Source organism: Spermophilus citellus, assembly GCF_964194105.1.
Source record: "Spermophilus citellus genome assembly, chromosome: 6".
Classification (NCBI taxonomy): Eukaryota; Metazoa; Chordata; class Mammalia; order Rodentia; family Sciuridae; genus Spermophilus; species Spermophilus citellus.
Genome location: NC_138187.1, coordinates 88,215,160 through 88,242,697, shown reverse-complemented (window position 1 = coordinate 88,242,697; position 27,538 = coordinate 88,215,160). Strand labels below are relative to the sequence as shown.

At 39.7% G+C, this 27,538-nt stretch overlaps 1 protein-coding gene across 1 annotated transcript in view; it reads right to left on the bottom strand.

Moving 5' to 3' along the window:
* ITIH5 (inter-alpha-trypsin inhibitor heavy chain 5) overlaps positions 1-23,434 on the bottom strand; it is an 80,345-nt gene extending 56,911 nt beyond the window's left edge. The window contains exons 1-4 of the mRNA XM_081298194.1: positions 23,247-23,434; positions 14,750-14,794; positions 1,465-1,628; positions 508-609 (exon numbers count right to left, since the gene is read on the bottom strand). Of these exons, the coding sequence (XP_081154320.1) occupies positions 508-609; positions 1,465-1,628; positions 14,750-14,794; positions 23,247-23,336 (401 nt within the window). The 5' untranslated portion in view covers positions 23,337-23,434. The remainder of the gene's footprint in view (positions 1-507; positions 610-1,464; positions 1,629-14,749; positions 14,795-23,246) is intronic.
* Between the last annotated feature and the right edge of the window lie 4,104 nt (positions 23,435-27,538).

Sequence of the window (27,538 nt, the reverse complement as noted above, 5' to 3'; positions counted from 1 at the left end):
GGGAATGTAGATCAGTGCTCCCACCCCATGCATGACGTCCTGGGGTCAATCCTCACATAAAGATAGGAAGGAACGTCTAGGGGGCTGGAAACACTTCATCAGCAGAAGAAGAAAGAAAATAATAATATGGAAATATTGCACGTAAAGAGAAAGTAGGACTATTGTAAATTTGCTAAATCCTCCTTCTTCAGATAGTGTCTTTATTTTTATTAAGAAATCAAGAAAAAGCAACACTATCATACACTTTAGAGTTAGGAGGTAACTACAAAGAAAACTCAGCACAGAAATATTGGAAGCAGATGTTCTAGGAAGTAAAAACCAAGGAACGGTGTAATAAAGTTATCTTTTTTATTACCAATGTTCATCTACTATATTGTTAATCATGTGTACTTATTACTTCGATTAAAAAAAGAAAAAATATTTGGAAGACAGCAGGAAATAGACCAAGGGGTAGAAAACTTGACACTGTAGAACCGGATTTTTAATTCCTAATTAAACAATACTTACTCATTTTCTTCTGTGGTTGTATTCCTTTTTTCTTTTACCCTATCACCATTTTTCTTTTCTTTTTCTGTAATTTCACCCTGATACACCTTTTCTCCAATAATCCTGAAACATGAGAGACAGCTATGTTACCAGCTTGCAGTTCCAAGACAGACTCAAACATGGTTCTCAGAACCATGACAACCCTAGAAAATATTTTTATTTGCCTCTTAGATATTCAGATTAAATGCATTCCAGACAAGGGCATTAGCCTTAAACCACTCATTTCAATCAAGGGCAATTTTCAAAAGACCCAACCCAGGGTGTCTCTGATTCTCCAGGAGAAAATCATAACTGCTCAAACGTCCATGAAGATTCACCAACTTGATTCTTGCCCAGACCAAAATTAAACCCAACGCTTCCCCTGTTTTGCCAATTTTTACCTCTTGAGTCAGAAAACAACCTCAGCTAGTATGTCAGAGGTTTCCTACTGTCTCATTCAGGTCTCAGTCTAACCATGGCCCCTCTCACCTCCCTCCCTCATTTCCCTTCCTAAGGAAGCCCCTCTCAATCTTACTTGCCATCTTTATACTACAACATTCGCCACTGCCCAAGATGATGTCATTGACTGTTTATTTACTTGTTAATGGACTATTTCTCCCAGCTGGAATTTCTGGAGCAAGCAACATTGGCTTTTTTTTTTAGAAGTAAATCAATCACCCCTAAGACAGCCTGGCCCAGAGTGGACCAGGAGGGGGAAGGGGTGGGAAAGAAAGAGGAAGAAAAGGAAGGAGGGACGGAAGGTAGAATGGAAGAGATGAAGGCAGTCAGGAAGGTGGGCAGGAAGGAACCAAAGAAGGAAAGAAGAAGGAGAACCAGCCCTTGGATCCACACACCGTCTAATGGGATGTAAATCCTTCCCCCACACAAATCTGGACCACCCCCACACAGAGCTCCATCTCTCGCCAGCATGCCACCTACATGGTGAAGTTAGTGATGAAAGCTGAAGCTGGAATCTGCATCTGGAACTCAGCATCCTGGTCCTCAGAAGCCCTGTTCAGCATCCTGCAGGAGACTGTAGTGAAGGCGTAACGAGAAATAATGGTGGACTTCACCGAGAATTCTGTCATCAAGGGCTTGGTTTTCTGTTGAAATTAAAACAACAGGATTCTTCCTGATGCATGGAAACATGGTGAAAACATTTTGGGGTAGATGTAGGCATTTTTCCATGAAGGGAAACAATATTCCATTTGAGAGCCTTTGGCATGTGATTCCTCTCTCTCTCTCTCTCTCTCTCTCTCTCTCTCTCTCTCTCTCTCTCTCGTTATCCCTATGACCCCATTTTTAACTCACTTAATGTGTAAAAACAACCTTGACTGAATAATCAATTCACGACACAGAAGCAACAAGCAACTCTTTTAAACTAATCTGAACAAGAGAATATAGTGAAGATTTCCAACTTAACAGAAAAGACACTTCGTTTCAATAGATCAATACTTATCAGAATTTTAGAAATACGTAACATATTTAATACTTTCATCAACTTGGAGATCACATTTACAGGATCACCAACTTGTAACATGAGAACATGCCTGAAGATTCTCACATTTTCAAATTCCTTTCAATATCCATTTAGAGACACTATCTGCAAGAGCTTCCCCATCTGGACTGTAATTATGGTATTATAAAATAAGAATCAATACTAAACTCAAGAGAGCTTTTGGGGAATTTTCCTAGAAAAAAAAAATCTAAGATTGTGCTAATTAAATTTATCCCTAAAGCTTCTGATAAGAGTAGTTGCTAACAATGCAGATTTAAGACCCCCCCACACTCCAGTAAAACTATTCACTGTTTTTTCTAGTCTCTGCAATAGTGCTATGTCTTAAGACAGTTGGCAGCAGAAACCCAAAGAAGGAAGGATATATCCATGAGAAAAGGTGTTACTAAGAGGGATTCTCTAACCCCAGGAACTGGCTGAGCAATTCACAAGTGTGTTATGAGCTGACTGGGTGCTGCCCTCAATTTATATGCGGAGACCCTAATCCCTAATGTGGTGATATTTGTAGGTGGCTCCTTTGAGAGGTAACCAAGGTTAGATTAGGTCATGAGTACAGGGCCTCAGGATGGATTAGTGCTCATAGAAGAGGACACAGTGGAGAAGATGCCTCATACAAGGAGGAGACACGTTCTCCATTCCCTTCCTCTCTTTCTCTCTCTCTCCAAGTGCACACACCAAGAAAAGGCCATGATATAAGTGCACGGCAAGAAGTGGCCATTTACAAGCCATGATGAGAACCCTCACCATTGATGAAACCCTGCTAGATCTAGACTTTGATCTTGAAATTTTCAGTCTCCAGAAATATAAAAAAAACAAATTCCTGCTGTGTAAGACATTCAGTCTGTAGTTATGAAAGTCCAAGCAGACTAAGACATTGTGTAGTCTTGGGACAGACATGCAAAGGAGGTATTTTACTCTTGCTTTTATGGCAAAAACTTAAACTTAATGAGGGAACATATTTGTCCAGACCAACAAGTCATAGAGATGAGACTTGAGTCAAATGTATGCAAGATGATATGTCATGAGCTGTGTAATGTTTTGAACAACCAATTAAAAAAAAAAAGATTCCTACAAAGGTCTAAGGAATCTAAAAAAAAAAAAAAGAGATGGGAGGTGTTATTTGCATTCTTTCCTGTGCATATTACCTTTGAGCTGTAATTCTTCATTGTTTTATCAGATGTCCTATGCGCCTAGGTCTTGTGTTTTCTCTATTCCAGACTTTCATAAGTTCACTGTTCAGTGAAGTAAGTAAGAAAAATCTCTAGATGAGAATACTAAGAGCCAGATTCTAATTCTGGCTCTGCACTTTCTACCTGTCTGAGTCTTGCTATCCTCATTTGTAAAACAAGACACATGATATTTGATCTAAGTGCTTTTTGTAGTTCAAAGTTAAAATATTGACATTACCAGGCAAATTAGTAAAAATAACCAAATCATGCATTTTACTTATGGAATAATCCTTTCTTCCCAAAATAATAAAGTGTTTTTAAGTTGTACTTATAGCAAGTATTTCCAATTTTATATAATCTCTGAAATATAATATTTTAAATTTAAAAAAAAGAGACTTGAATCCCACTTGCTCCAAAGTGCACACCTGCTATCATCATGTGAGGCTGCCTGGCAGCTCTGTGTCGACGGGCCTACTCACCCTTGTGTGCTCAAATCTCAGCCTAGTCTGTGACACACAGCAGGCCTCCATAAATGTTGAATGGAGTCAGCTTACTCTGATGGAACTGGACTCTCTGCTGTTGGGCAACATCTGAGCAATTCAATCTTCACCTGCTTTATTTACAGCCTAGCCTCACTTTCAAAATACATACAAGGTTACAATCTGTTGATGCCAAGGCATATTATCCCTGTGGTAGGAAGGGCAATCATAAACCTGTTCTAAAGGGTCACCACAGAAGGTAACTCTATTTAAAACAAGTTACTCGAAACCTTTGAGTAAAATCATGGATGGTCAGCCCAGCAAACCACAAAGAGCTTAAGAGATGTCTTCTGAGATGCACTAGAGAAGTGGGTATGCACATAAAGTGATCTGAGAATATATTCAAATACCCCCAGGGGGGCCAACTGCAAGCATCAGAGCCAAGATCACGAGCAAGAACAGAGCAGTAGGGGTGCTCCACGTGAGCATGTCAAGAACATTGGTGTCTGTATTGGTTTATGGCAGAGCTTCCAGTCTTGGAGAAAGAAAGACAAAATTGAAACAGCTTAGGGAAAATGCTGGGGGGACATGTGTGTCTTAGAAAGTTAGGGAAGATAACACATAGAGAATAGCTAAGTAAGGATGAGGTTAAAAAGTAAATAAATAAATAGCCTATTGAAATAATTTTAGCTAAAACAGGAAAAGAAACTCCCCAGTTTGGTCTGACAAAGAGTGATTTCAAAACACTGGTTCTCAAAGTGTAGCCACCAGACCAGCAGCAGCATCAACCCAGAAATGTGATTGAAAGGTAGAGTCTCAGATTCCATCCCAAGCCACAGAATCAGAAGCCCAGAGGATGGTTTCACAACCCGTCTTCTAACAAGCTGCCCAAGAGATCTTGAGGTATACTCAAGTTTGAGAATCACCGTTTTACAGTAATTTAACAAGGTAATCACCTTTGCATAATTTTTCATCTGTAAATTGGGAAGGCTTGAATATGTCACTAGAATCACATCCACTTCTGGGATCCACAGAACTAAAGACAAAGCCAAAAGTGTGGAATAAACTTTGGAATTTAGGAAATAACTCCCGAATTCAGAAATAACTGGATGGTGCAACATTCTTTTATGAAACTCCAGTTTCTTTAGGACAAAGTCTGTCTCTCTACACAGATGTGATTTGAATTAAAAAGAGAGTCCATTAAGATTAACCAAATGTTTCTTTTAAATGATGTCATTAAAAATATTTAATATATTTCAGTAAAAACGACGGGTATTAGACTGGGGATGACAATGATAATGATCTTCATAGCTTAACAACCTGTTGGGTTTTTTAAATTAAAATTTATATCTCATGATCTTTCAAAAAAAGGGACCTAAGGTGAATTAAAACCATGAATTAAGATGAAGTGTTGACTTTGATTTGTGTTATTTCTGGAAGCAGATTTTCTTTCTAAATTATTCATGATTAAATATATTCTTTTATCTCTAAATCTGAGCTGGTGTACAAAAAAAAAAAAAAAGTCCCCGGTTGCACCCGTATGAATTTGTGAAGAGTCTAAAAATATACTGCACATAGTTCTGATTTCTGTAGATGCTAAGTTAATGGGAATCAGAAGCTTTAAAAAAAAATCCTGTGAACTAAGAAAATTTTAACTTTATCCTTCTTGACTTTATTTAAAATTTAAACTAGTTCTTAAAAAATACCAAGTCACATAGACACATGGTAAAAACTTCAAATTACACTGAATGCCAAATGAAAAGTATGTATTTCCCTCCCACCTGGGATCCACAATTCCATTCCCCAGAGGCAGTATTTAACAGTTTGGGGTATATCTTTCCATACAGATACTGTACTCATTTGTTTTAATTTCACCTGATGATATAGTAGTTTTTTCATCTTTCTTCCCCAATGTTCCAGCTATTTCATTATGCATAACAAATCACTCTAAAATGGTGACTTAAAACAATAGCAATCAGTATTTTCTCACATAGTTTCTGTGGGTCACAGATTCCAGAGGACTAGGTTGGGACCTGACTCTTTCACAGTCAAATGGTGGCTGGGGTTATGAAAATGAGATGGCTGGCATGGATTTTATCTTATCCCAGGGCCCCTCTATGTGATCCTTCTGAATGTGTTATGTGTAGGCTCACTCATTTGAGGGGCTCCCTCAGAATGATTATGTAGAAGCTAGAGGCTTCACTAATCACATGGTTGTGTTCCCAACAGAAAGGTGGACACTATTGTATGCCCCAGCCTCAAAATCACATAGGATTACTTCTGTTATAATGTTGGCCATGACAGTCACAAAAGCACAATTTCAATGGCAAAGAGAACAGATCCTATCTTAACAGGAGAAGTGACATGTCAAAGGGCTACCATTTTTTTAAAATATCATCTGCTGCTGAACAAAAAGGTCTGATTCATTATTTTCTAAATAGTTGCATTACATTTTATTAATGTACTATATTTAATCAATCCTCCCATCATCCACCAGTCCTTTGTAATTATTTTTGAATTATAGTTTGAAACTCTCTTCAGATGCCCCTCCTCTCTAATTCATCCACACCTGGGGTAGGCAAACTATGGAAGGCAGGCCACATGCTTTTGTAAAGATATATTGGGGCACAGCCACATCCATTCATTTACATACTATCTCTGGCTACTTTGAGGCTACAGTGGCAGAGTAGTTGAGCAGCCACATTGTTGTAGCAGAGACCATGGATCTAACAAGACCTAAAATAGTATCTGTTCCCTTAAGAAAAAGTTTGCCACCCCTTATCTCCACTTTTGGAACAGATAAGGCCCTTATAGCAATCATTTACATATCTTTATTGATCAGTGTGCTTTAGTAAGAGATCTCAAATTATATAGACATTTTTTTTGACTTGTGATCTTTTAAATGTTTTTCATGTTTAGAGAACAGCATCTCAAAATTGGGAAATTTTAAACAAAAATCTATAATGCCTATTTCTATTGGAATATATAGTGGGGAAACTCTAGCTCTCATTCCCATAGCACCATCATCTGCCAGTAGTGATGGCACTGCCCATTCAGATCAGCCCCATATCCAATATCCCATGGTCCCCTCTCACCCCAGGCCCCCCCAATCCCAATTGCCCATTGTCTGTGAGGCTGAGACTGGTGGTGTTTTCGCTAGGATTTTTCTTATTCCCATCTTAGTCCACTCCATTTTAAATGGATTAAAAATGGCCAAGATCTGCACACGCATGTTTAGAGCGGCATCACTCACAACAGGGTGTAAACAACCCAAGTATCTATCACCAGATGAATGGAAAAACAAAATGTGGCATATGACACGATGTAATATTATTCACATTTAAAGAAACGAAATCCTGTTATATGCTTCATGGGTAACCCCTGAAGCCACTATACTAAATTAAATATGCCAGACACAGAAAGACGAATATTGTGTGATTCCACCCAAATGAGGTAGCTAAAGCAAGATTTATTGCTTCATAGGGACAGAGTGTCAATTTTACAAGATAAAAAGAGCTAGATGGTGGTGGTAGGTGAACAATGGTGTGAATGTACTTATTGAACTATGAACTCAAAAAGAGCTAAGACATTAATTGTATGCATTTTATCACAAGAAAAAATTAAAATGAAAAAAAAAGTTTTAATGATCATGAGCTGGGGGTATAGCTCAGTGGTACAGCCCTTGCCTGATACACATATGGCTCTGGGTTTGATCCCCAGCAGCCCCCCCAAAATATTAATAAAAATAAACAATCAAAATGATCACAAATTCTTTCTCCTCCCATGGAGAGGTGAAGTTTGATTCATTTCCTTTTGAATCTGGGCCTTAGTGATTTACATGATCCATAGAACATTCTAGAAGTGGTGTTCTGGAACTACAAGACCAGGTCACGAGAAGCCTTGTCCATCCAGGTCTCTTGGAACACTCTCCCAAGGTCCTGAATGGCCATGTAAGTTGTCCAGCCACCCCAGTGCTTCCATGCTGCAAGGCCACATTCAGGCACTGCAGTGAATGGTGGCAATGAGCCCAGCTTCAGACTCCCCTCCCACCAAGCCTAGCATTGAGTGAAGGCTTCCTGGACCCTCCAGATCAGCCCATCTGCCAGCTGAATACCACTGAGCAACCTCCATCGATGTTACTGGCCAAAAGAATCACTCCCATGAGCTCTGACCAAATTTCTACCCCACAAATCAAATAAAGCAATGGCTGTTGCTTTGAACCACTAAGTTTTGCAGATTTTTATGCAGCAAAAGAAAACAAGAACACTTTCCCAGTCTCTGTAGACATCTGAATGTACAGTCCTACTTTAGTGTGACTTGCCAGTGAGTGGCATGAAGTCATTTTGTTAGTTGCTCTAAGCTATTTATGACCAGTAGGTGTTTCGTTTGCTATGTTTTGTAAAGATCAACAACACCCTTGGAATATTTTTGGAAGAATTTAGAATATAAATTATAAAGTCAAAATATACAGAAAAATACTCTGTCACCTCAATCCTTTCACTTTACCAATACAGGATAAAGTCATTTACCATGTGGCTTTACTAGGTCACCCAGGTAGGAGGTAGCATATCAAGGATGACAGTCAAAAGTCCCTGATTTCCAATCCTGCCTCTCTCGTGAAAGGATTCCACATGCCACCTGGTTGCCAAAGGCTTTCACAACCATAGTTGTTAGATAACTAATGAAATACAGAACTCCAAAATACACTCAATAGAACGTGGTCTTTGTTGCTGATTCAAAAGTTACTTATGAACTTCAATTACCATCCACTAAATTATAAACACTGGAGAGAGGATGTTAAGCTGAATCTATGCTGAACTGCTGTCATATTCTGACATTCTCCAAAAATTCTTATCAACTGGTCACTGAACTCTTACATAAAAGTCGGGTACTCAGGGTGCAGAGGACATGCTAAGTTTACACCTTAGTTCAACAGAAGTTTATAACTCTAGCTACATAGCATTCTAAATAAAATTTAGCTCCTTCAGTGGAGTTCTTGCCCAGTGCTATTTTAAAAATAACTGAAAATCTGCTTCCCTTGATACGCTGTGACTATTTTTTGATGTCATGTTGATGGGTTCCTATTTATGTGATAAGAAATAATTTTATTGAATTTAAAATGAGAAAACTAGAAGACATCGGACAAACATTGTTTATTACAGTAACTTCTTGGGCCTTAAATTAAGATTATGGATGTAGTAGAATGTTCCACAATATTCCATCAAGAATATGAGGCATAGTTTATGGGCCCAAGAGACAAGTTGAAAAGAGCTTAAGAAACTATTTTCGTCTTGCTGCCTTTGCCCAGTTACCATTTTCCCAGGAGTCCCTGCTGTTACTTACACACCACAGCCTTGCCCTCTTGGTTCTGCATGCTAGCTCTAGAGTCTGCAGGAATCAATTACGTGCATGTCTTTACCAGCTGCAGCTACCAATCCCTACCCCACCCCTACTACATTGTAAATGCATGGAGAACAGGAACCATGACTTATTTCTTTTTCAATCCACAGCTCTCAGCAAGAGAGGACAACTTGAAAAAAAAAAAACAAAACATTTATGGAACTGATTTTAATTTTCTGAACAATTAAAAAGAAAAATATATAGCCACTAAAAAATGAAATATAATAAACTAGTGTGTATTAAGTACTGTTACAGATGGAATTCTATGAAGGTTTGGGAAGAAATACCACACATGGTTCCTTTTCTAAAAGCATGAGCTGGGAGGAAAGCAACATAATAAGACATAGGGAAGGAGATGTATATATGTATCTTCAGATAGACAGAAACTTAACTGTAAAATATTCAAGAGTTTGAAGAAAGAAAGCTGTAGTGTACAGGGTATAGCTTCATGGTAGAGTGCTGCCTACCAAGCAGAAGGCCCTGGGTTTGATCCCAGCACTACAAATGAACAAAAAAATTATAAAAAGTAAGAAAAGGTTTTCAAATAGATGCAGAATTTGTATGTGAGAAAACAAAACAAAAAGAAAATTTGGGATGGGGATATAGTTCAGTTGGTAGAATGCTTTCCTTGCATGCATAAGGCCCTGAGTTCAGTCCCCAGCACCACTAAAAAAAAAGGAAAGAAAGAAAATTCTAACAACACCAGACAGGGAAGTTGGAAGCAGCCATGAATACACTATGGAAAGTGTGTTGGACAGGTAGGTGACAGAGGAAATGACATTAAAAAACAAACACAGAATGTTGAATGGCAGAGATTCATGAAAAATTTGTCATAAGAGGAAAGATATAAAACAGTCACCTCAAATTTTCCCAATACACAGTATTTTAAAATCTAACATGTTTTCCATACTTATAATTAATAATTTTGTTTGGAGATGTCAACTGGAAAATTGGGGGGGCCACAAAAAAAAATCTTCCTGTGACACAGTGTAATTTCTTCATTATTTTTTCCTACAAAAGCAAAACAGATGGAAAAGTAGTTTGAGGCAAGGAGTGTCTTAATTAGCTGCCTAAGGGACCAAAGGTTTTCAGATGACTCATGTGAGTCTCTTAAAATCAAGCCACCCAGAGGATGTCCTGAATTACCCAAGCTGTCATCTGGAAATGCAATGGGAATGTGTGGGGTGGGAGCTGCCAACACCCAGGACCCGGTGCCTTTTCCTAGATTAACCTGTTTTCTTCTGGTCTAACATTCTTTAGTGTCCATTAGGAGAAATAATCTGAGGGGTTCTCTGCCCCCTCAGAAATCCTCTAACTCCACTCCCTCGCCTCTTCTAGAAGAGGAGGGTTTGCTGTGGCCGCTGGCTAACTCTGGGCCCAAAGACCTTAACTAAACCTTCACGCCTCTCCTCTTGAGGAAAAGGATGAAGCACGTGCTGTTCTTACGTGAAGCAGAATGACAGGGACCCTTTCCAGAATACACGCTGTATGTATTGACCACCTTGGGAAATCATTTCACCCTTCTGCAGACACAAGGGCCATCAGCTCTGAGCCGCCTACATGCAGTAATGCATCGTACTCTGCAGTATTTCCTTTTATTTAGATAGAAGAAACGTGTTACGTTTTAATTATCATCTTTGTAGGTGGAAAAACCCCATCCTATAATCTGCTGAAAAGGACACATCCTGAAGGCCAGAGTTGGGTACAGGGAGACAGACACAGGCCTAAGTATCCTCCCTGAGGCAATGAGGCCCAGAATCGCGCTCCTTGCAGTGTTGTAGTCAACAATCAGTTTCTGTGTTCTTGATGTTCTGGCAGCTGGGGCTTTGATCCTGGAGGGACTGTCCCTCTCATTCCTAGAAAGGGCGGATGACTTCCCTACCCGCACACCTTCCACACACGAACCAACAGTCCTGGGCCCACACCCAACCACCTCCTCTATCAAACTCTCACACCAAGTCAATGCTCTCCCTATCCTGCATCACCCTGAGCAGGTACGGGACAACTGTTACAGCCCAGAATCATGCAAACTCTCCAGGCTTAAGCTCACTCAGCAGACCCACCAGGCCATGCCCATTTCTTCTCATGGAAACTCTAATAAGCACTCTGAGCCGTGCTGTCCCCTGCCCCTTCTGCCTCCCGACAGACCATGGTACTTGCACATGCGACCCCGCATTGGTGCCACAGCCCCTGTTTCTAGAGACCTATGAGTACCACCTTCTTCCTCCATGAAAATCTCCTCTGCGTCTTCATATCTTATCATACCTGAATAACAGTTCCTGGCTACAAGTTTTAGAATACCTGTTACAAAAATCCATGAAGACAGGGCCTCTGCTGTCTGAGGGTTCAATGTCAGCAGAGAATCATTTTAGGAAAACTAGGCCAGTATCCTAAAGCACCATGGAAACTCAGGCACAAAGATAACCCCTGCTTTTCAAAATGTGTGTGTGTTGCCAGGGAGCTTCATAAAAAGGATACCTAATTAATTCAGAATAGAAATCCAGCAAATCCTTGCAGCCTGGCCATGGTGGGAGAAGACCAGCTGTTGCCGTTCACATTCTATTCATTAATTAAAGTGTGGAGCATTCAGGGAACTATAATTAATGTGAGATGGCTACAGCACAGAATGTAAGGAGACTCAGAGAGGGAACTAAGACTCCAGACATGGGCAGAAGCCAGATCTCCTGGTCCTTGGAGTTTATCCCACACGTGATGTGGAGTCATTGAGGACATGCACGCACCAGCATGATATGCCAGGTCTGCTGCTGGCAAGATCGTTCTGGTTCCAGTTGGATGGGTATAGTTCATGATACAAAATTTATAACATGTGTGAAAATAAGACTGAAAACTCGAAGAAGTCTCCAAGACCATCTAAGAGATTTTCTGAAAAGTTTAAGCCAATGGATCAAGAAAGTCTTTGTTACCAAGAACAAAGACTAGAGGCTAAAGGAAAAAAATAAATTTATTTATTATTTTGGAACTTAAAACTTTTATATGACAAATATACCCTAAGCAAAATTAATAGGCAAATGGTAGTTTTACGGGGGAAAGGTTTAGAAGACAGAAGGTATCTGTGACATGCAAAAATCTCAGCTACATTGACAATTAAGGGGATAAAAACACAATAGAAAGGTGGGCAAAGGACCTGAAAAATGCAATTCAGAGAACTACTCTGAAAGGCTATCAAACCTATTTTTAAACTTCCAAACTTGTACATTATTCAGAGAAACCAAAGGAACAACAAGATATCACTTTATATCTAAGAGACTGGCAAATCCAAAAGAGTAGTCGTATTGGTTATAAGAGGAATGTTCATATTCATCACTGGTGACAGAATGGAATAAATACAGATAGTATTAAGAGCAATAGTACTCAAAAGTAATCTGAAAACATCTGTCAAAATCAACGTACATCCACTTTGAATCAGCAATCTTCCTACTGAAAATGTAAGTCACAGAATTAAAGCACTGTGAATTACAGTATATAAAAAGGGGTTTTGTTGTTGTTGTTGTTGTTTTGTAGCACTATTTAGAAGAAACTAGAAATAAATTAAGAGTTCATCAATAGTAGACTGACTAATAAATTGTAATGTATCAATGACATGGGTTTTAAATGGTGTTCACCATTTAAAAATGGGTAGAGCTATGCCAGGTAATGTATTATGGAGTGAAAATAATACGGAATAGAAAATACATATAATTCAGAGAGTAGCAGGTGTATTAGTTAAGAGCATGGACTTAGAAGCTTCCATATCATTGGGATTCAATCCTGGTCCTGCCACCTCTTCTCAGTCATGTAATCTTGAAAAAGTTACTCAATCTCTCTGATTCTCAGTTTTCTCATCTGTAAAGTGCTGCCCCCAAAAAACCATGATAAGAATAATTGAGACAAGACACGAAGAACCGAAGAGGAATGACTGGCACACAGTAAGCTATTGGCCAACATCAGTGGTCATTGAAGGTCCCCACTGTTTTAAAGCAATGAGCAGAAATCTCATGGGTAGGTGTATATAAGGTCCCATTTTCCACTGCTCATCTTGTCAATGGGACTTGTCATCTTCCCAGTTACTAATATGCTGTTACTTTTATTTATTTTTTATTTCAATTTTTTAAACATCTATTTCCACCCACTTTTAGAACTCAAGCTCTGTGGAAGGCGAGATATTTTATGCCTGCAGCAGTGCTGGGGCAGGCAGCAGACGCTCAAAAAAATATTTGTTGAATGAATGAATGAATAACAGTATGTAGGTACTGTTAGGATAGTATTCCCCATGAGTCGCTGGAATTTCTGCACTTTTACCACTAGCTGACACTGGATGCTTTGTTCTGCACTATCTTTTCAAGGATATTTGTCTAGTGAATAGCCTTGGAAGATAGCAGAGGACAAGGTGGCTTAATGTCCAGAATAATAAAGAGAATATTTTCCTGCAAGGGCAAAAATCAGGAAAGTTCAGAGGGCAGTTGGTGTATTAGTTGGTGTATTATTAAATCATGTTCCCTAAACTTAAATTTGCTCTCATGTAACCAACTGCATGTGTAAGGGTCACCATATCCAGAGACTGGGGTCGAGGAATAGAGCAAATGTTATACTCCTGACCCAGGAGTCTCCTGTTTCCTGCTAGTGTTAATGAAATGGTAACAGGTAAAAATCTCAGATACTTCACAATCTTTGACATACTTAAGTACACATGTTAATCTATGGTATGTGCACATGGATAAAAACCTGGAAAAAAATAAATACTAAGCTAACAAAATTGGGAATATGAGGAGGCAGAATTGGGAGGACCATGGGAAGGAAGGGGGAAGAGGAAGACAAGCAAAAAAGAAAATGCCAGGTGTGGTGGCACGTGCCTGAATCTCCAGCAACTCAGGAGGCTGGGGCAAGAGGATTGCAAGTTCAAGGCCAGCCTCAGCAACTTGGTGAGACCTCATCTCAAAATAAAGTTAAAAGGGCTGAGGAGGTAGCTCAGTGGTAGAGCGCCCCTGGGTTCAATCCCCAAGTATTGAGAAAGAGAAAGACAGACAGACAAAAATCTCAGTCCAAACAAGGATGGTAATGGATGTGATACTGTTAATGATGAGACAATCTTAATCAATTCAAACACCAGCCAGAGAAAGGAAAGCCTCCCTGGAGCCTAAGACATGTCTCCTCACTTTGATATTTCACCACATACACATTCATAAGGAAGAACTGAGATTGCTTCAAACAAGCTCTTGGAGTTTCTGAACTTTATTCAAGTTCTGACCTACTAGCCTCCATCAGGCAGTGAGAACTTGCCCATCTTTCAACCAGCTGCCTTCATCTGTGAAAGTGAATTCTTTGGATGTCTTACCTGTTGTCTTCACAACAAAGTGTTTCTTTCCTGGGCAAGGATGCCATAAAAAAATAAATGTTATGTTTAGGTTCTTTTTAAAAGAAAGTCTTTGAAACTTCAGGCTTTGTTCTTAGAGTCCTACTAAAATAATCAAGTCTCTTTCAAGCAAGGAAAATCTACTTAAATTAGAAAACTTATAAAGGAATCAGCTATGGGACTCCTGTTAGAATTCTTCTGTGAGCAACCCCAGAAGCTATGGAGGTCCTGCATGCAAAGTGTGTGCCTGATTCAAAAGAACCAGCGGACTAAGGAAAGTGACTTTTGAGATGCACCAGGGTATACATACCAGCCTCTGCAGCAGCCTGAGTTGCCTTGGGACCCTGAGTCCAACCTACGTGGAAGAGGAGAAATGGAAAAACAAGATCATGAGGTGTCCTTAAATATGAGGGTTAAATTTCAGATTCACTCAAATTCACCAAAAGGACTGTCTATCTCAAAAGGTAGTTTTAACTTTATATCAGAGTTTGTTTCTAGGCCAGAACTGGAGCCAACAGATCTGGGCAGCTCTTAACCTGCCTGGTCACCTGAATGGTCTTTCCTGTAAGAGGACAGATGTTAGAATATCTGTACTCTGTTTCATTTTACTTTGGGCTTGACATTGAGCTCCCTGCTGTTGTACCTATTATGATCAGTGAAGGTACTCAGCCTTATTCTGATGGGCTCATTATGCAACTCAAAACTCCTAGAGGGCCGGGGATGTGGCTCAGTTGGTAGAGTGCTTCCCTCGAATGCACAAGACCCGGGATTCAATCTCCAGCACCACACATACGCGCGCGCGCGCGCGCGCGCACACACACACACACACACACACACACACTCCTAGAAACTCTGAAAGCAAAACTGAACTTACCCTGATTTTTTTTTTCCTTACCATGAATTTTCTTATTGTGTTTTTCCTGGTTGATTTGTCATGTTTTCCCATGTACAGCAGAGGAACATAGAAAAGTGATAAAATCACTCTCTTTAAAAACCACAGTCATAATCAATGGGCCCCTCCAGACTGATTTGAAAGTTGTAGCTAGATGCCAAATGTTACTTATGACAAATTTCTGTCTCAATTGTAGCAGTATGAACGGTTATTGCTAAGAGTAATAAAGTTTTCTTTCTGGTGGGCAATTTGACAATGTAGATCAAAATCTTGAAAAATATGCCAGGGATTGTCTTCATAGTCTTTAAACAATGGTATGAAGTGTAATTTACATAAAATGAAATTCATCCCTTTCTGTGCACAAGTAAAAACATTTTTTTACCTTATACAGAGTTGTGCAGATATGGCCATAGTCAACTTGAACATTTTACTATTCTAGAAAGAAACCCTATTTCCTTTAGCCATCACCTCTGAATCTCTTCTTGTCTCCCACCCCTTTGCAACCACTAAATTACTTTGTCCCTATGGTTTTGCCCATTTCAGTCATTTCATATAAATGGAAACTTACAATATGTAGACTTTTATGTGTGACATTTTTCACTTAGCATGATTTTTTCCAAGGTTTGTCCATACTGTAGCAACCAGTACTCGATTCCTTTTTACATCTGAATGATATTCCATTGTATGGATATACCATGCTTCATTTGCTCGCCAGCTAATGGACATTTGGGCTGTTCTACTTTGTAGCTATTTTGAATGATTCTGAACTTGAATGAAGATTCACAGTCAATCCTTTATATTGGAGACATTCTTTTATTTTCCTATTACTGAAATTACTGGCAAATTTATCTTTCAAGAATCTGCCAAAACGTTTTTCCAAAATGACTATAACATTTTATATTCTCACCTGAATGCATGTCTTTTAATTTGAAAATTCTACTTATAGAAAAGTATAATATACACAATGGAATAGTACTTAGCATTAAAAGAGAATATAATCATGACATCTGCAGGTAAATGAATGGAATTGTAGAATATAATGTTAAGTGAAGTTAGTCAATCTCAAAAAACCAAAGGCTGAATGTTTTCTCTGAAATAAGAAGGCTGAATCATAGTGGGGTTGGGAGGGGGAGCATGGGAGGGTTAGGCAAACTCTAGATAGGGCAGAGGGGTGGGAGGGGAAGGGAGGGGGCATAGGGGTAAAAAAGATGGTGGAATGAGATGGACATCATTACCCTAAGTACATGTATGAAGACATGAACGGTGTGAATATACTTTGTATACAACCAGAGATATGAAAAATTGTGCTCAATATGTGTAATATGAATTGTAATGCATTCTGCTGTCATATCTACAAATTAAAATAAAAAATAAATAAATTTTAAAAAATGTCATAGGAGGAGAAATCAGTAGAAAAAAATAGATACATAAGAAAATTCTTTGCAACTTTTAAAGCAATTGTTCATAATTGGAAATTGTCCAAAATATCCTTAAAAAGTGGTTCAATTACATATATCATGATACATTAATTACAACAGAGCTGTTGAGAATGATGATGTGGATCTATATTTACTGATATCAACAAATCCTCTTGTTACTAAACTTTAATGCTGTTCATCAAATATTTTTTTAGCTCTCCTCCTGAATGATTACTACCTTGGAAGGTAAGTGGATCCACATGATTAGCTGTGGACAATAAGTTATGAAGGCAAGTAATGTTTGTCACTTCTGGACCAAGAATTAAATTATAGACACTTGATCCTCCAGTATAGTAATTAGCAGTTTTTAGATCAGTAGCTTCATCAGGTCCATGTTCACAAGGGACAACAATGTACATACGCGCTCCACTGCCAACCAGGAACAGACAAGTTGCATAAGCAAGAAATAAATGAGGGGCTTGTTATCTAGTATAACCTAGCTTATCCTGACAGATAAATTCATGACACAATTTAAAGTATAAATAACAGGCAACAAAACACTACATTTAACATGATCCATTTTTGCAAGTATAAGTGTTTTTATGTGTGGAACCCGTACCAAAATGCTAATGATGGTTACTTTGGGATGGTTGAATTCTTTCTCTTAACACTTTTCTGTATTTTCTTCAGTTTTGATAAACTATCAGGTATCCCTTCCATATAGAAAAAACAATAAAGATATTTCCTTTTGAAAACTGATTGTATTACAGAAATTGTTTAACCCCATCCTCTTCCTTATCCCAAGTGTGTGTGTGTGTGTGTGTTATAAGTTAAAACTAGAAGCTACTATATAGCTTCGTACTCAAAATTCAAGAACAGAAAGGAAACTACAGGATTTAGGTTGACAGCCACCCTGAATCCAAATGGGAACCAAACAATTCCTAGGTGGATGGTGATCTCTGATTTCTAAAAGGAGGTAAGATGTATCAGAAACCACTGGAAGGATCATGGGCAAGTTATTTGCCAGTTTTGCAGGTTCATCTGAGGCCTTCCCCTCCCTAACATTGCAAAATAGACTGGGGAACACTTAAAAATAACTATGGTCAGAAGGAAAGCCCAACCCCTCTAGGTATTAAGTTCTCTGATTGATCTAAAGTATTTTCTTTGAAGTTTCCTCCTTTTTAAAATAGATTTTACAAGGAAATAAGCAAGCTTTAAGGAGAACAAGAGAAATGGGTTTTCCATTTTTGAGATGACTATCTGATGTCTCAGGGGATCATGATGGCTACACTTCAGTCCAAGTTTAAACTCAGGTTGACCCAGAACCAAAACATCCCAGTACAGACAGATTCCCGGTGCCAGCTAGGACTGGAAGTACAAATGGCACCAATGTCATCATCATTGTTTTGAGTTAGGAATTCCTGATCCTTTTTATTGTTTGAGTAATTTTCCATTGTCTTATATAAGAATCTGGGGGTAGGAACTGGGAACAAAGAAGTTACTGATTTTCAGCTTCATGGAAAGAATTACCATAAATAGTAATCTCAGAGCTCCCACCAACTTGCTTGCAACCTAAAGAGATGGATCAAGTAGGATTCTTTGGTTCTAGCAAGTAGAGCTTACTTCCCAGCATCAAATGTCCAGATCACAATATTTATTAAGAAATATAAGCCATGATTTCTACTATCAAGGACTTACTATTATATATATATATATATATATATATATATATATATATATATATATATATATATATATGGAATGGAAAAGGGCTGGGGATGGAGCTCAATGGTAGAGCACTTTCCTTGCATTTGTGAGGCTCTGGGTTCAATCCCCAGTTTCACAAAGGAAAAACAAAAACAAAAAAAGGAATGGGAAAAGGTCAAGTTCATTTTGTTCTTGAGTGACTATGGAGGGCTATATGATAGAGGTACGACTAGATCTAGCTTTGTGTGGAATGGGATGAAAAGGAAGCAGGTTTAATACAGGTAACTAACGAGACAAGTTACCTTAGAGGTCTGCTGTAGAACTTGAACCCAAACCAAGGTCAGACATGGAAGTTCATTTAAGATGTTGTTTGTCACCAGTTGGAGAAGAGCCAGTGTGGGAGTATTTCCCTTTGGAAATACTCTATGTCACCTGCACAAAACTGTTCTTCCTTTGGGGTAAAGCTGCTGCAAGTTGTTCAGTTACTAACCACTTGCAATTCGGGGTATCTATAACTTCAGAAATGAAAGAAGAAACTTCAAATTTGGGCTAAAATTGCAAACAATTTCCTGGAAAATTTAAGAAAAAAAAAATCAGCTGGCCTTAAGGCAAGTCAATCTGTTTTGTTTCTTTGTGAAAAAATAATGGAAATGGACCTTACTTATAAGAAAATAATGAGTGGTTCAGGACACACACTTGTCCCTGACCCTACCATTCCCACATACAAACATAAGCTCAGATCTTCATCCCGCAGCCCCATCTTCCTGATTCAACCTTGCAGCTCCAGGGACACAGAAACATTACTCATATTCCCAACTGCAACTCCAACAGTACATTGAGCAAGATTCCTCAAACCTGAGTATCCAAGGCTTTGAGAAAGTGCTAATTAGAAACACAGAGTCACATACAACTCATCATACAGTGCTCAGGACTCCCACCCCTCCTTTCCACCCCCAAGAAATGAGATATGGCTGGCTTGGGAATGAGCACATCTCTGGAATTTCTCCCACAGCATCCTCCTTCCCCATTCAATTCTACAATTCCATTTCAGCAATCACATTCATGCACACAAGGGAGGCATTATTGAGGGGCCTGCAGTTTGCACAATCTGGGATTGGCTTTAGAAAGTTTGATATATTTACAGACACACACATACCACACATACATATGTATTTGCCTTCTCTGTTTTCGCACCCAAATACAAAGATGTGACTGACTCTAAATGGAAATTTATAAGAAATTTCCAAATTAGGGGAATTGGAAATGTATTACAATAGATGCTAGAATTTGATCAGCATTTATTAAACACTATTGATGTGCCAGGAGTACAAATGAATATTACATTTAAAAAAACTAAACTGTCCACATGAAAGGGGGCTGCTGCTTGGAGGAGTCAAGGCTAGCCCCAGCCTTGACCTCTGCACAGCTGGGTTCTGGTGTGGGCTCTGCCTGGTTAGCTTGGGTGCATCGCTTCTTCTGGTGGCCTTCCCTGGTTGTCCTTTGTAAATCAGGTCACTGAGACCTTGTCATGGAACTTGTGAAGATTTAACAAGGCTGGACATAAATGCTTAAAAACTGCTACTATTACCTTAGGGTCTACTATAGGCAAATGCTTTGCCTAAATTAACTCTATCCTCACAATAACCATAAGAGCATACAATTTATCATCAAATTTATTATCAAACTGAGGGTTCTCCTTCATGCAAGGAAACCACAATTTATTACCATATTATTATGTTTAGACTATAAGTTTGGAGCTCCCTCCCTTATAAGAGACCCCTAAAACTGGGTGATATTTATGATGTTTTTCAGTTGTCATCTGTTGCAATTTATCACTCTAAATAAGAGGTCCCTTTAGTACCTAATTTTGTAGTCATAATTTGATATTCTTTCCCTTAAAAAAGGGCTCTGCAAATTATCCTTTACTCTACTTTCATCCTCAAACCTCAATCCACCCCTGCCAATGAGGCAAGAACTATTATCAACTCTTTTTTGCAGATGATGAAACTGAGATACAGAGAGTTTGTTACTCGCCCAAGTATACACAGTCAAGAAAGAGTGGGGCCCAGATTTGAACCCATGCAGTATGACTATATTTGAAAGATGATTAATTATAACTTTATTGCTTTTGATGGGGAGGACAGTACTGGGGATTCAACTCAGGGGCACTTAAACATGAAGCCTCATCCCCAGCCTTTTTTAAAATTTTTAAATTTTGAGACAGAGTTTCATTAAATTGCTTAGGGGCTTGCTAAATTGCTGAAACTGGCTTTGAACTTGCAATCCTCCCGCCTCAGCCTCCCAAGCTCCTGGGATTACAGACGTGTGCTGCCACACTTGGCTTCTGAGTTCTTTAACACAAAGTTCTTAACAAACTCTCTGAGAGACTGAAGACATTCAATAACTGGTGTCTATTATTATTTTGTGAAGATAAAACTGCTTTTCTAATCATAGGAATACAGCCAATCTTTACTTAAATTTAAAACTTACAAAACACAAATCAGCAGACTGATTTTATACAAGAGACTTCCTCTTTAAGATAATTTTCTGAAAGAGTCTTTTAAAGTAGTAGTGTTGGGGTGGAGACAGGAATATGAATGAGGTGTTATTAGTCTATTTCTAATTAAAGGTAAATGACAAATAAGAATTGCATTGCAAGTTAATGGGCCTATACAGTTATATTAAGATTCGCATAAAATTCACATACCTGGATACAATTTTTAAATTAAGTTTACATGTAATTTTGAAAAGCATAATATTTGAGAATAGAGTACTGACAACATTTCCAGGTTCTGTTCTAAGGTCTAAGTACATTAATTCTTTCACTCTTCAAAATTCATGTAATTAAGTAGTTTTGTCATCCTAATTGAGACATAAAGGCTCAGAAATGTTAAATAATCCCCTAGCAAGTGCCCAGCCAGGATGTGAACCCAGGAAGTCTGTGCTAGAACCTGTCTCTTAAATTCTTCTTCACAAAAAAAAAAGAAAAAAGAAATAACTAAATTTTAAAAAAACAGCACTTATTCTATTTTTGAGCTTTACTCAAAGGTACAATTGCAAATTTTCATAGAACTTCATACTTTGAAAGGTTTTATTTTTATTTGCATTTTTTATTTAGTCATTTTCAACACAAATTATTACCACATATTAAAGATCACATGAAACCATTAAATGGGCCGAATCCATGTTTTTCTAAGAAGGAAAGTTTAGAGAGTGTTAAGCCTGCCTCGACTTGGGGACATTAGAGCTGTAATCGGTCCTCCTAGTTCATAGCACAATCTTCACTTCTGTCCTTCCCACACTGCCTTTCCTCCATCCCACAAAAAAAGTTACAAGATCTTTACTCTAAATTCCTTGTTTCTGCTCTCCTGCTACACAAGAGCAATTGCTAACATGCAGTGCCAACCCTGTTTTAAATACACAACTAATATTTTCCTATATTTTATGTAAGAGGAAATTGAGGCAATGCAATTCTTATTTGTCATTTATCTTTAATTAGAAACAGACTAATAACACCTCATTCAATTAATTAATTAATTAATCTGCCCAAGGTAACAGAGACAGTAAGTGACAGAATCAGGACTCAAACCCAGACAGCCACGGATCATGCCCTTTACTGCTTACTAAAACACCTTCCATGTACTGAGTGTCCACTGTATATACCAGGTCCCTACCACATGGTATCTAAGTCCTTGGCTGTATGCCCAAAAGGTACTGCACTGTAAATGGAAGAGATGGGACCAGCCTGTCTCTGGATCCAAAGTCTGCACTTGTTCTACACCAACACAAAAGCCTCTTGGGATTTGTATGGATTATTCCATCTGATGACCCCCAGAAAGAATTACCACCACCCCGACTTGATTGATAAACACATTCATAAGACAGAGTCTGCATGAAATTAACCACCGACTGGGCAGATTGGTCTTCCAGATCTGCTCTTCAAAAGGAGGGACAGGAAAAAAAGGAAAAGAGGTACTCTGCTTATATCTTCCTCCCAACCTACAAACATGCTTTAAACTGAACAGTTTGTCACTAAAATGTTGTGTGCACAAGCAGCTTGTCCACTTTAACTGTGACAGCCACTTCTCTCACAGGTCTCTACAGTGCCACTTGTGTGAAGCCGCTATATACTGTCCAAAGGGCTTTCCTAGTCGCAGGACACCAGATCGGGATTTCATATTTCCTGGTTTTATTCACCTGTGAGGCTAGGCCAGTTAAAACACAAGCTCTAGCGAACACACCGAATATCAGTTAAGGGAATTTTTAAACTGCTAACCCATTGCTGAGAACCAAACGGGAAAGTCGTGTTCTCCCCGTTTCCACGTGGGAAAAGCTGATCTTCCATGAGTCTGGAACTTTCCCAGGTTGTCCCTTCTACTTGGATCAACAACAATAACCACAAAGTCTTAGTAAAGACGAAATCTTGTGAGTATTGGGGACATGATTGTCGCCTCAGAAATTAACAAAGACCGCCCAAAACATGTCCAGATAACCCGAGGCCAAGAAGTTAACTTGGTCCCGAAGAACTTGGAGTCTCAGGCACAGTTCCGCGGGAGTCTCAGGGTCAGGTTGGCACCGCGGATGATGGAGAAGCGACCCACAAGTGACCAACAGGTGGGGAAGCTTTGGGGCAGAAAGTTGAGAAAGGAGAGGGAGGTGATGCCTCCCTGCCCCGCGTCCGAACTGCCCAAAGACTCCAGTCCAGAAGCCACGCGTCCCAGGCGGGCTGAGGGAGGGGACCGCAGCCTCGCGGGCCCCCGCCCACCCCTCCCTCCAGCTCTCCCGCTTACTTGCTCCGAAGTGTCATCCCAGCTCCGTGCCTCTTCCTGCGACCCCGCGCAGAGAGAAAGCCCCAAGCATAGCCCCCAAAGCAGGAGCATGGTGGGGCGAGAGCGCGGGGACCGCACTGGGACCGGGAGGAACACGCAGGGAGATCCCGGGACTCCGGCAGCTGCGGACGCGCCCTGGCCTGGGCCCCGCCCCCGCCCCCGCTGGCCCGCCCCCCGCTCCCCGCTGACAAACCCCCGCGCCCCGCCTCCCTGAGCGTCCCCACTCGGGTCCTGCCTCCCCGAGAGCCCCTTTGGACACCCAGCCCCGCCTCTGGTGCGCTACCACCTCCTATCCCCGCCTCCCCTAGCCCGGGTCCAAGCAGGGTACCTTCTGCCTGAGTCGCGCGCCCACCCGGGCCACCTGTGCGCTGTCCAGTGGGTTCTCTCCCCTTGCTTGCCCTCCCATTCTGTACCTTGTGCCCTTTTAAGGACCAGATTCCGGTATAAAAACTTCTCCGTTTTCACCTTCCAGCACTCCACCCTAACACTTTCCTCCCTTTCTGTAAGGTGTGAGATGCCTCTGTGTGCCAAAGGAGAAGGAAAGGTCACCCTAACACTCAGCATAGTACCCACTCCCTCACCCGCTAGCCTTAGCCACAGAGCTTCCTCCTCTCTGTTCAGACAACAGCACATTCTGCATCTGGCACTGATACTTAGAAGTCAAGATTAAGCGACGCTGGTCAATAGTAATATTGTTTCCCTTTATGATGTTCTGGCACAAGGAGACAGAAAGGAGGAAGGTAGAATTGTCACTGTGTGAGAGTAGTTTTAATTTTTTTGCTATTAATCATGAAAATGAATGCCAAGTTTACTTGTAAACTTTTAGTCGTATTTCCAACCTGCCATAGGCAGAATTATCTACCAACAATTGTACCTGGCCTGTTAAAATCTGGGGCCATCTTTTTGTCCAGTAGATACATAATGTAGCTGGGGCTACCTGTTTACTTTATTTTCAAAAGGGCATTTCTCAAAGACATTTTCCATCTCTGGCAATGCCATCTAACCAGATGAGGTACACAATAGGGTTCTCTGGCCAAGAACAGGGAAATGACTACCACAGATAGTGGAGCATCAGACCTGTGGGTCATTAGGTGGCCGTTATAATCTGGAAGTCAGAGAAACATGGAAAATGCTCATAATGTAATAATCTAAAGGAAAAAAAACAGATCACAAAACTGGATCAATAGTATGATTGTTATTAGGTAAAAATATATATGAATGGACATTACTGGAAAACAATGAAAAATGACAGCCAGTGTGCTCGTTTGAGCAGGTATCTCATAAAACATTTTATTTACTCTTGTTGAAATGCTGCTTGCTCAATAGAGAAATTAAAAGAGGTTAAAATAAACAAACTTGTTGCTTCTGTGCAATAAATGCAAGGAAAATCTTTCCCATTAGCAGATAATCATTTCATAACCTAACTACTGACTAATTAAAAAGCACATAACCAACAAGAACTAAAGTAGCTAATGGAGTGGCAGTTTCTGCTTAGACCTCGTAGCAAACAAATCGCACACCCTGTCCTCATTTTTAACTGAAGAAAATAGTCCTAAATCTTCTCAAATCAGTTTGCCTATTTCTTCTCCTGAGGGAAAAATACTATCTGTGAACTGATGGTTGTGTTGGACAAAGCCAGGTTATTTGAAGGGGACAGTGACAGCTACTTTTATTTCAGTGCTGCAGCAGATCAAGGGCCCCATCTGGTCTTCCCTTTCCTCCCACCCCTCTGCCCTGCAGTGCCAGGAGGAACCATACTCGACTATTTTTTCTCTTATATCTGATCTTTTTTCCAGTTTTATAATAACTGGGTTTTGTTGCAATAACATTAAGAAATGTGAGTTTTCTTTGTCCTGGATGACCCTGATTTTACTTTGGGCCATGGAACTAATGCATTGCTGTGTTTGTTTTGAGGCCAGTATCTCCAATGGGATCAGAAGTTCTTTGAGAACAAACATCTTTCTCTACTTCCAGCACTGTGTTAAATATATAGTTAATCCCTAGGACCTTTTGATGAACAGAATTAGGAGACAAGAGGCATGGGACCGGAGGTCAAAGGCTGGCTGTGCTGGAAAGGGGCAGCTTGGGCTATCATCCAATTCGCCACTGGGGAGCTACAAGACTTAGGAAAGTTTAGGAATTTTCTGTTACAGATGTTGCTGGATTTATGATGGTTTGACTTACAAAGTTTCCAGTTTACAGTATATTCAGTAGAAAACATGTTTTCTAGAAAACATGTTCTAGAAAACATGCTTTGAGTTGTGATCTTTTCCTAGGCTATAATTTGTGGTGTGATACTCCTGTGATGCTGAGCCACAGAGGCAAGGGGTACTCCTAGTCAGCCACACCATGGCAAGGAGGGGAATGGGGAGCAGTCGGTACTGTACCATGTGTTGTGTTGCCAGCCATTTTGATATTGTGTTTTGTGTGTTTAGATCTCATCATGTATACAAAATGCCCATCCATGTGTGCATACATGAGATATTCAACACTTGATTATAAAATAGGCTTTGTGTTAGTTGATTTTGCCCAACAGTAGCTAATCTCAGTGTTCTGAGCATGTTTAAGGTAGGCCAGGCTGAGCTTTTCATGTAATATTCAATACATTAGCCATGTTAAAAATTTTTCAACTTAAAATTTTCAACTTATGATGATTTCATTATTTATTACTGTTTCTGTTCCCCTGCTGGCTTCCACTAAAACTGCTCTACAGTGAGTAGTGGAATATCAGTACTTTTAAAATCACATCGTGCTAAAGGTTCCCCGACCAGGGCTCATTCTGACTGACCTTGACACCAGTCCACAGGTAAAAAGCTCTATAGATTTATGTGATATGCCTAATTATGTAAAGCCAAAGAAATGTAAGCCTCTGGCAACAATCTCTGTCAAATCTATGCACGCATCTACAAATCCACTTCAGAGAATTTATAATACAAACAAACCCGCTCACATAACCAAGGTAGGTACAAGGTTATTCATCACAATATGAATTTGTTTGTCATGCCTAGAGACAGGAAACAACTTGAAAGTTCATTAGTAGGGGTCTAGTTAAATATAATGTGTTACTATGAGGCTGTACAAAAGAATGAAGTAGATTTCTCTGTATCCATATAGGAAGATACCCTATATGGGGTATCTCTCTCATGAGATCTCTCATGAGCTTGTTGGCTAAATACCTCCCCACTCCTACTTCACCTCTTGGACATCTTCCAACACACACACACACACACACACACACACACACACACACACTCATAGGTAGCCATGCTCATCTACTTCTGGTTTCCTAATCACTCTGGTCCCCCTGCTTGCTTGGATGCTTCTCTTTTCTGGAACGTCCATCTCTATCTCTTTACCCAACCCTGCAGATGTCACTTCCTCCGGGGTGTCTCCCAGATCACACAGGGATGAAAAGTGCTGTTTGTGACTCTAACAGAGCTCTCTGCTCTGTGTTTACTTGTCTGTTTCTCCTACTAAACCAAGACCCAGCAGGGGACAGGCTCTTCTTTTCATGGTGTCCCTTGTCAGTACCTAGCCTGAAACCTGAGCTAGAGAAATGTGTGTTGAATGAATAAGGAAGACTCAGTTAGCTTGTCTGCTTTTTATGTTGTGCATCTCACTTGAAATTTCTACACCACCAGACTGTTTAGCCACTGACTACATGCAAGACCCTGCACAAAGTGTTTACTTCTCCGGAAGGCAGTATTTTCAAAGAGGAGCATAATATTGACAGCTCTCTTGCCAAAAATATGTTAGCAAGTGATTAGCCCACTTTATTATGTATTCATTTTGTGGGAATTACAATTCCAAGAACTGTGGGAAGACAAATGAATTTGAGACCCTCAATATAATACTGTGTCAGAAGTTTGATCTTCTCTTAGAGTATTGTATTCCTCAGAGAACTGAATTCTGCATGGTAGGAGAAGTGAGTTCTAATCCATCCATTTCCCCCACACCTACCTCTATTTACCTATCTCTTCAAAGATTTCCCTCCAAAAACATCTGCTTTCAGAAATTACTATAACCTTCTCCAAACACATGTGCTAAAAACATCTCTCTCATTATCAACTTTAAGGTTGATAATATATAGTAATATATTTTTTAATCTTTTTTTTAGTTGTAGATGGACACAATGCCTTTATTTTATTTATTTTTATGTAGTGCTGAGGATTGAACCCAGCTCTTCATGCATGCTAGGTGAGCACTCTACCACTAAGCCACTACCCCAGCCCCATATACTTTTAATAAATGCC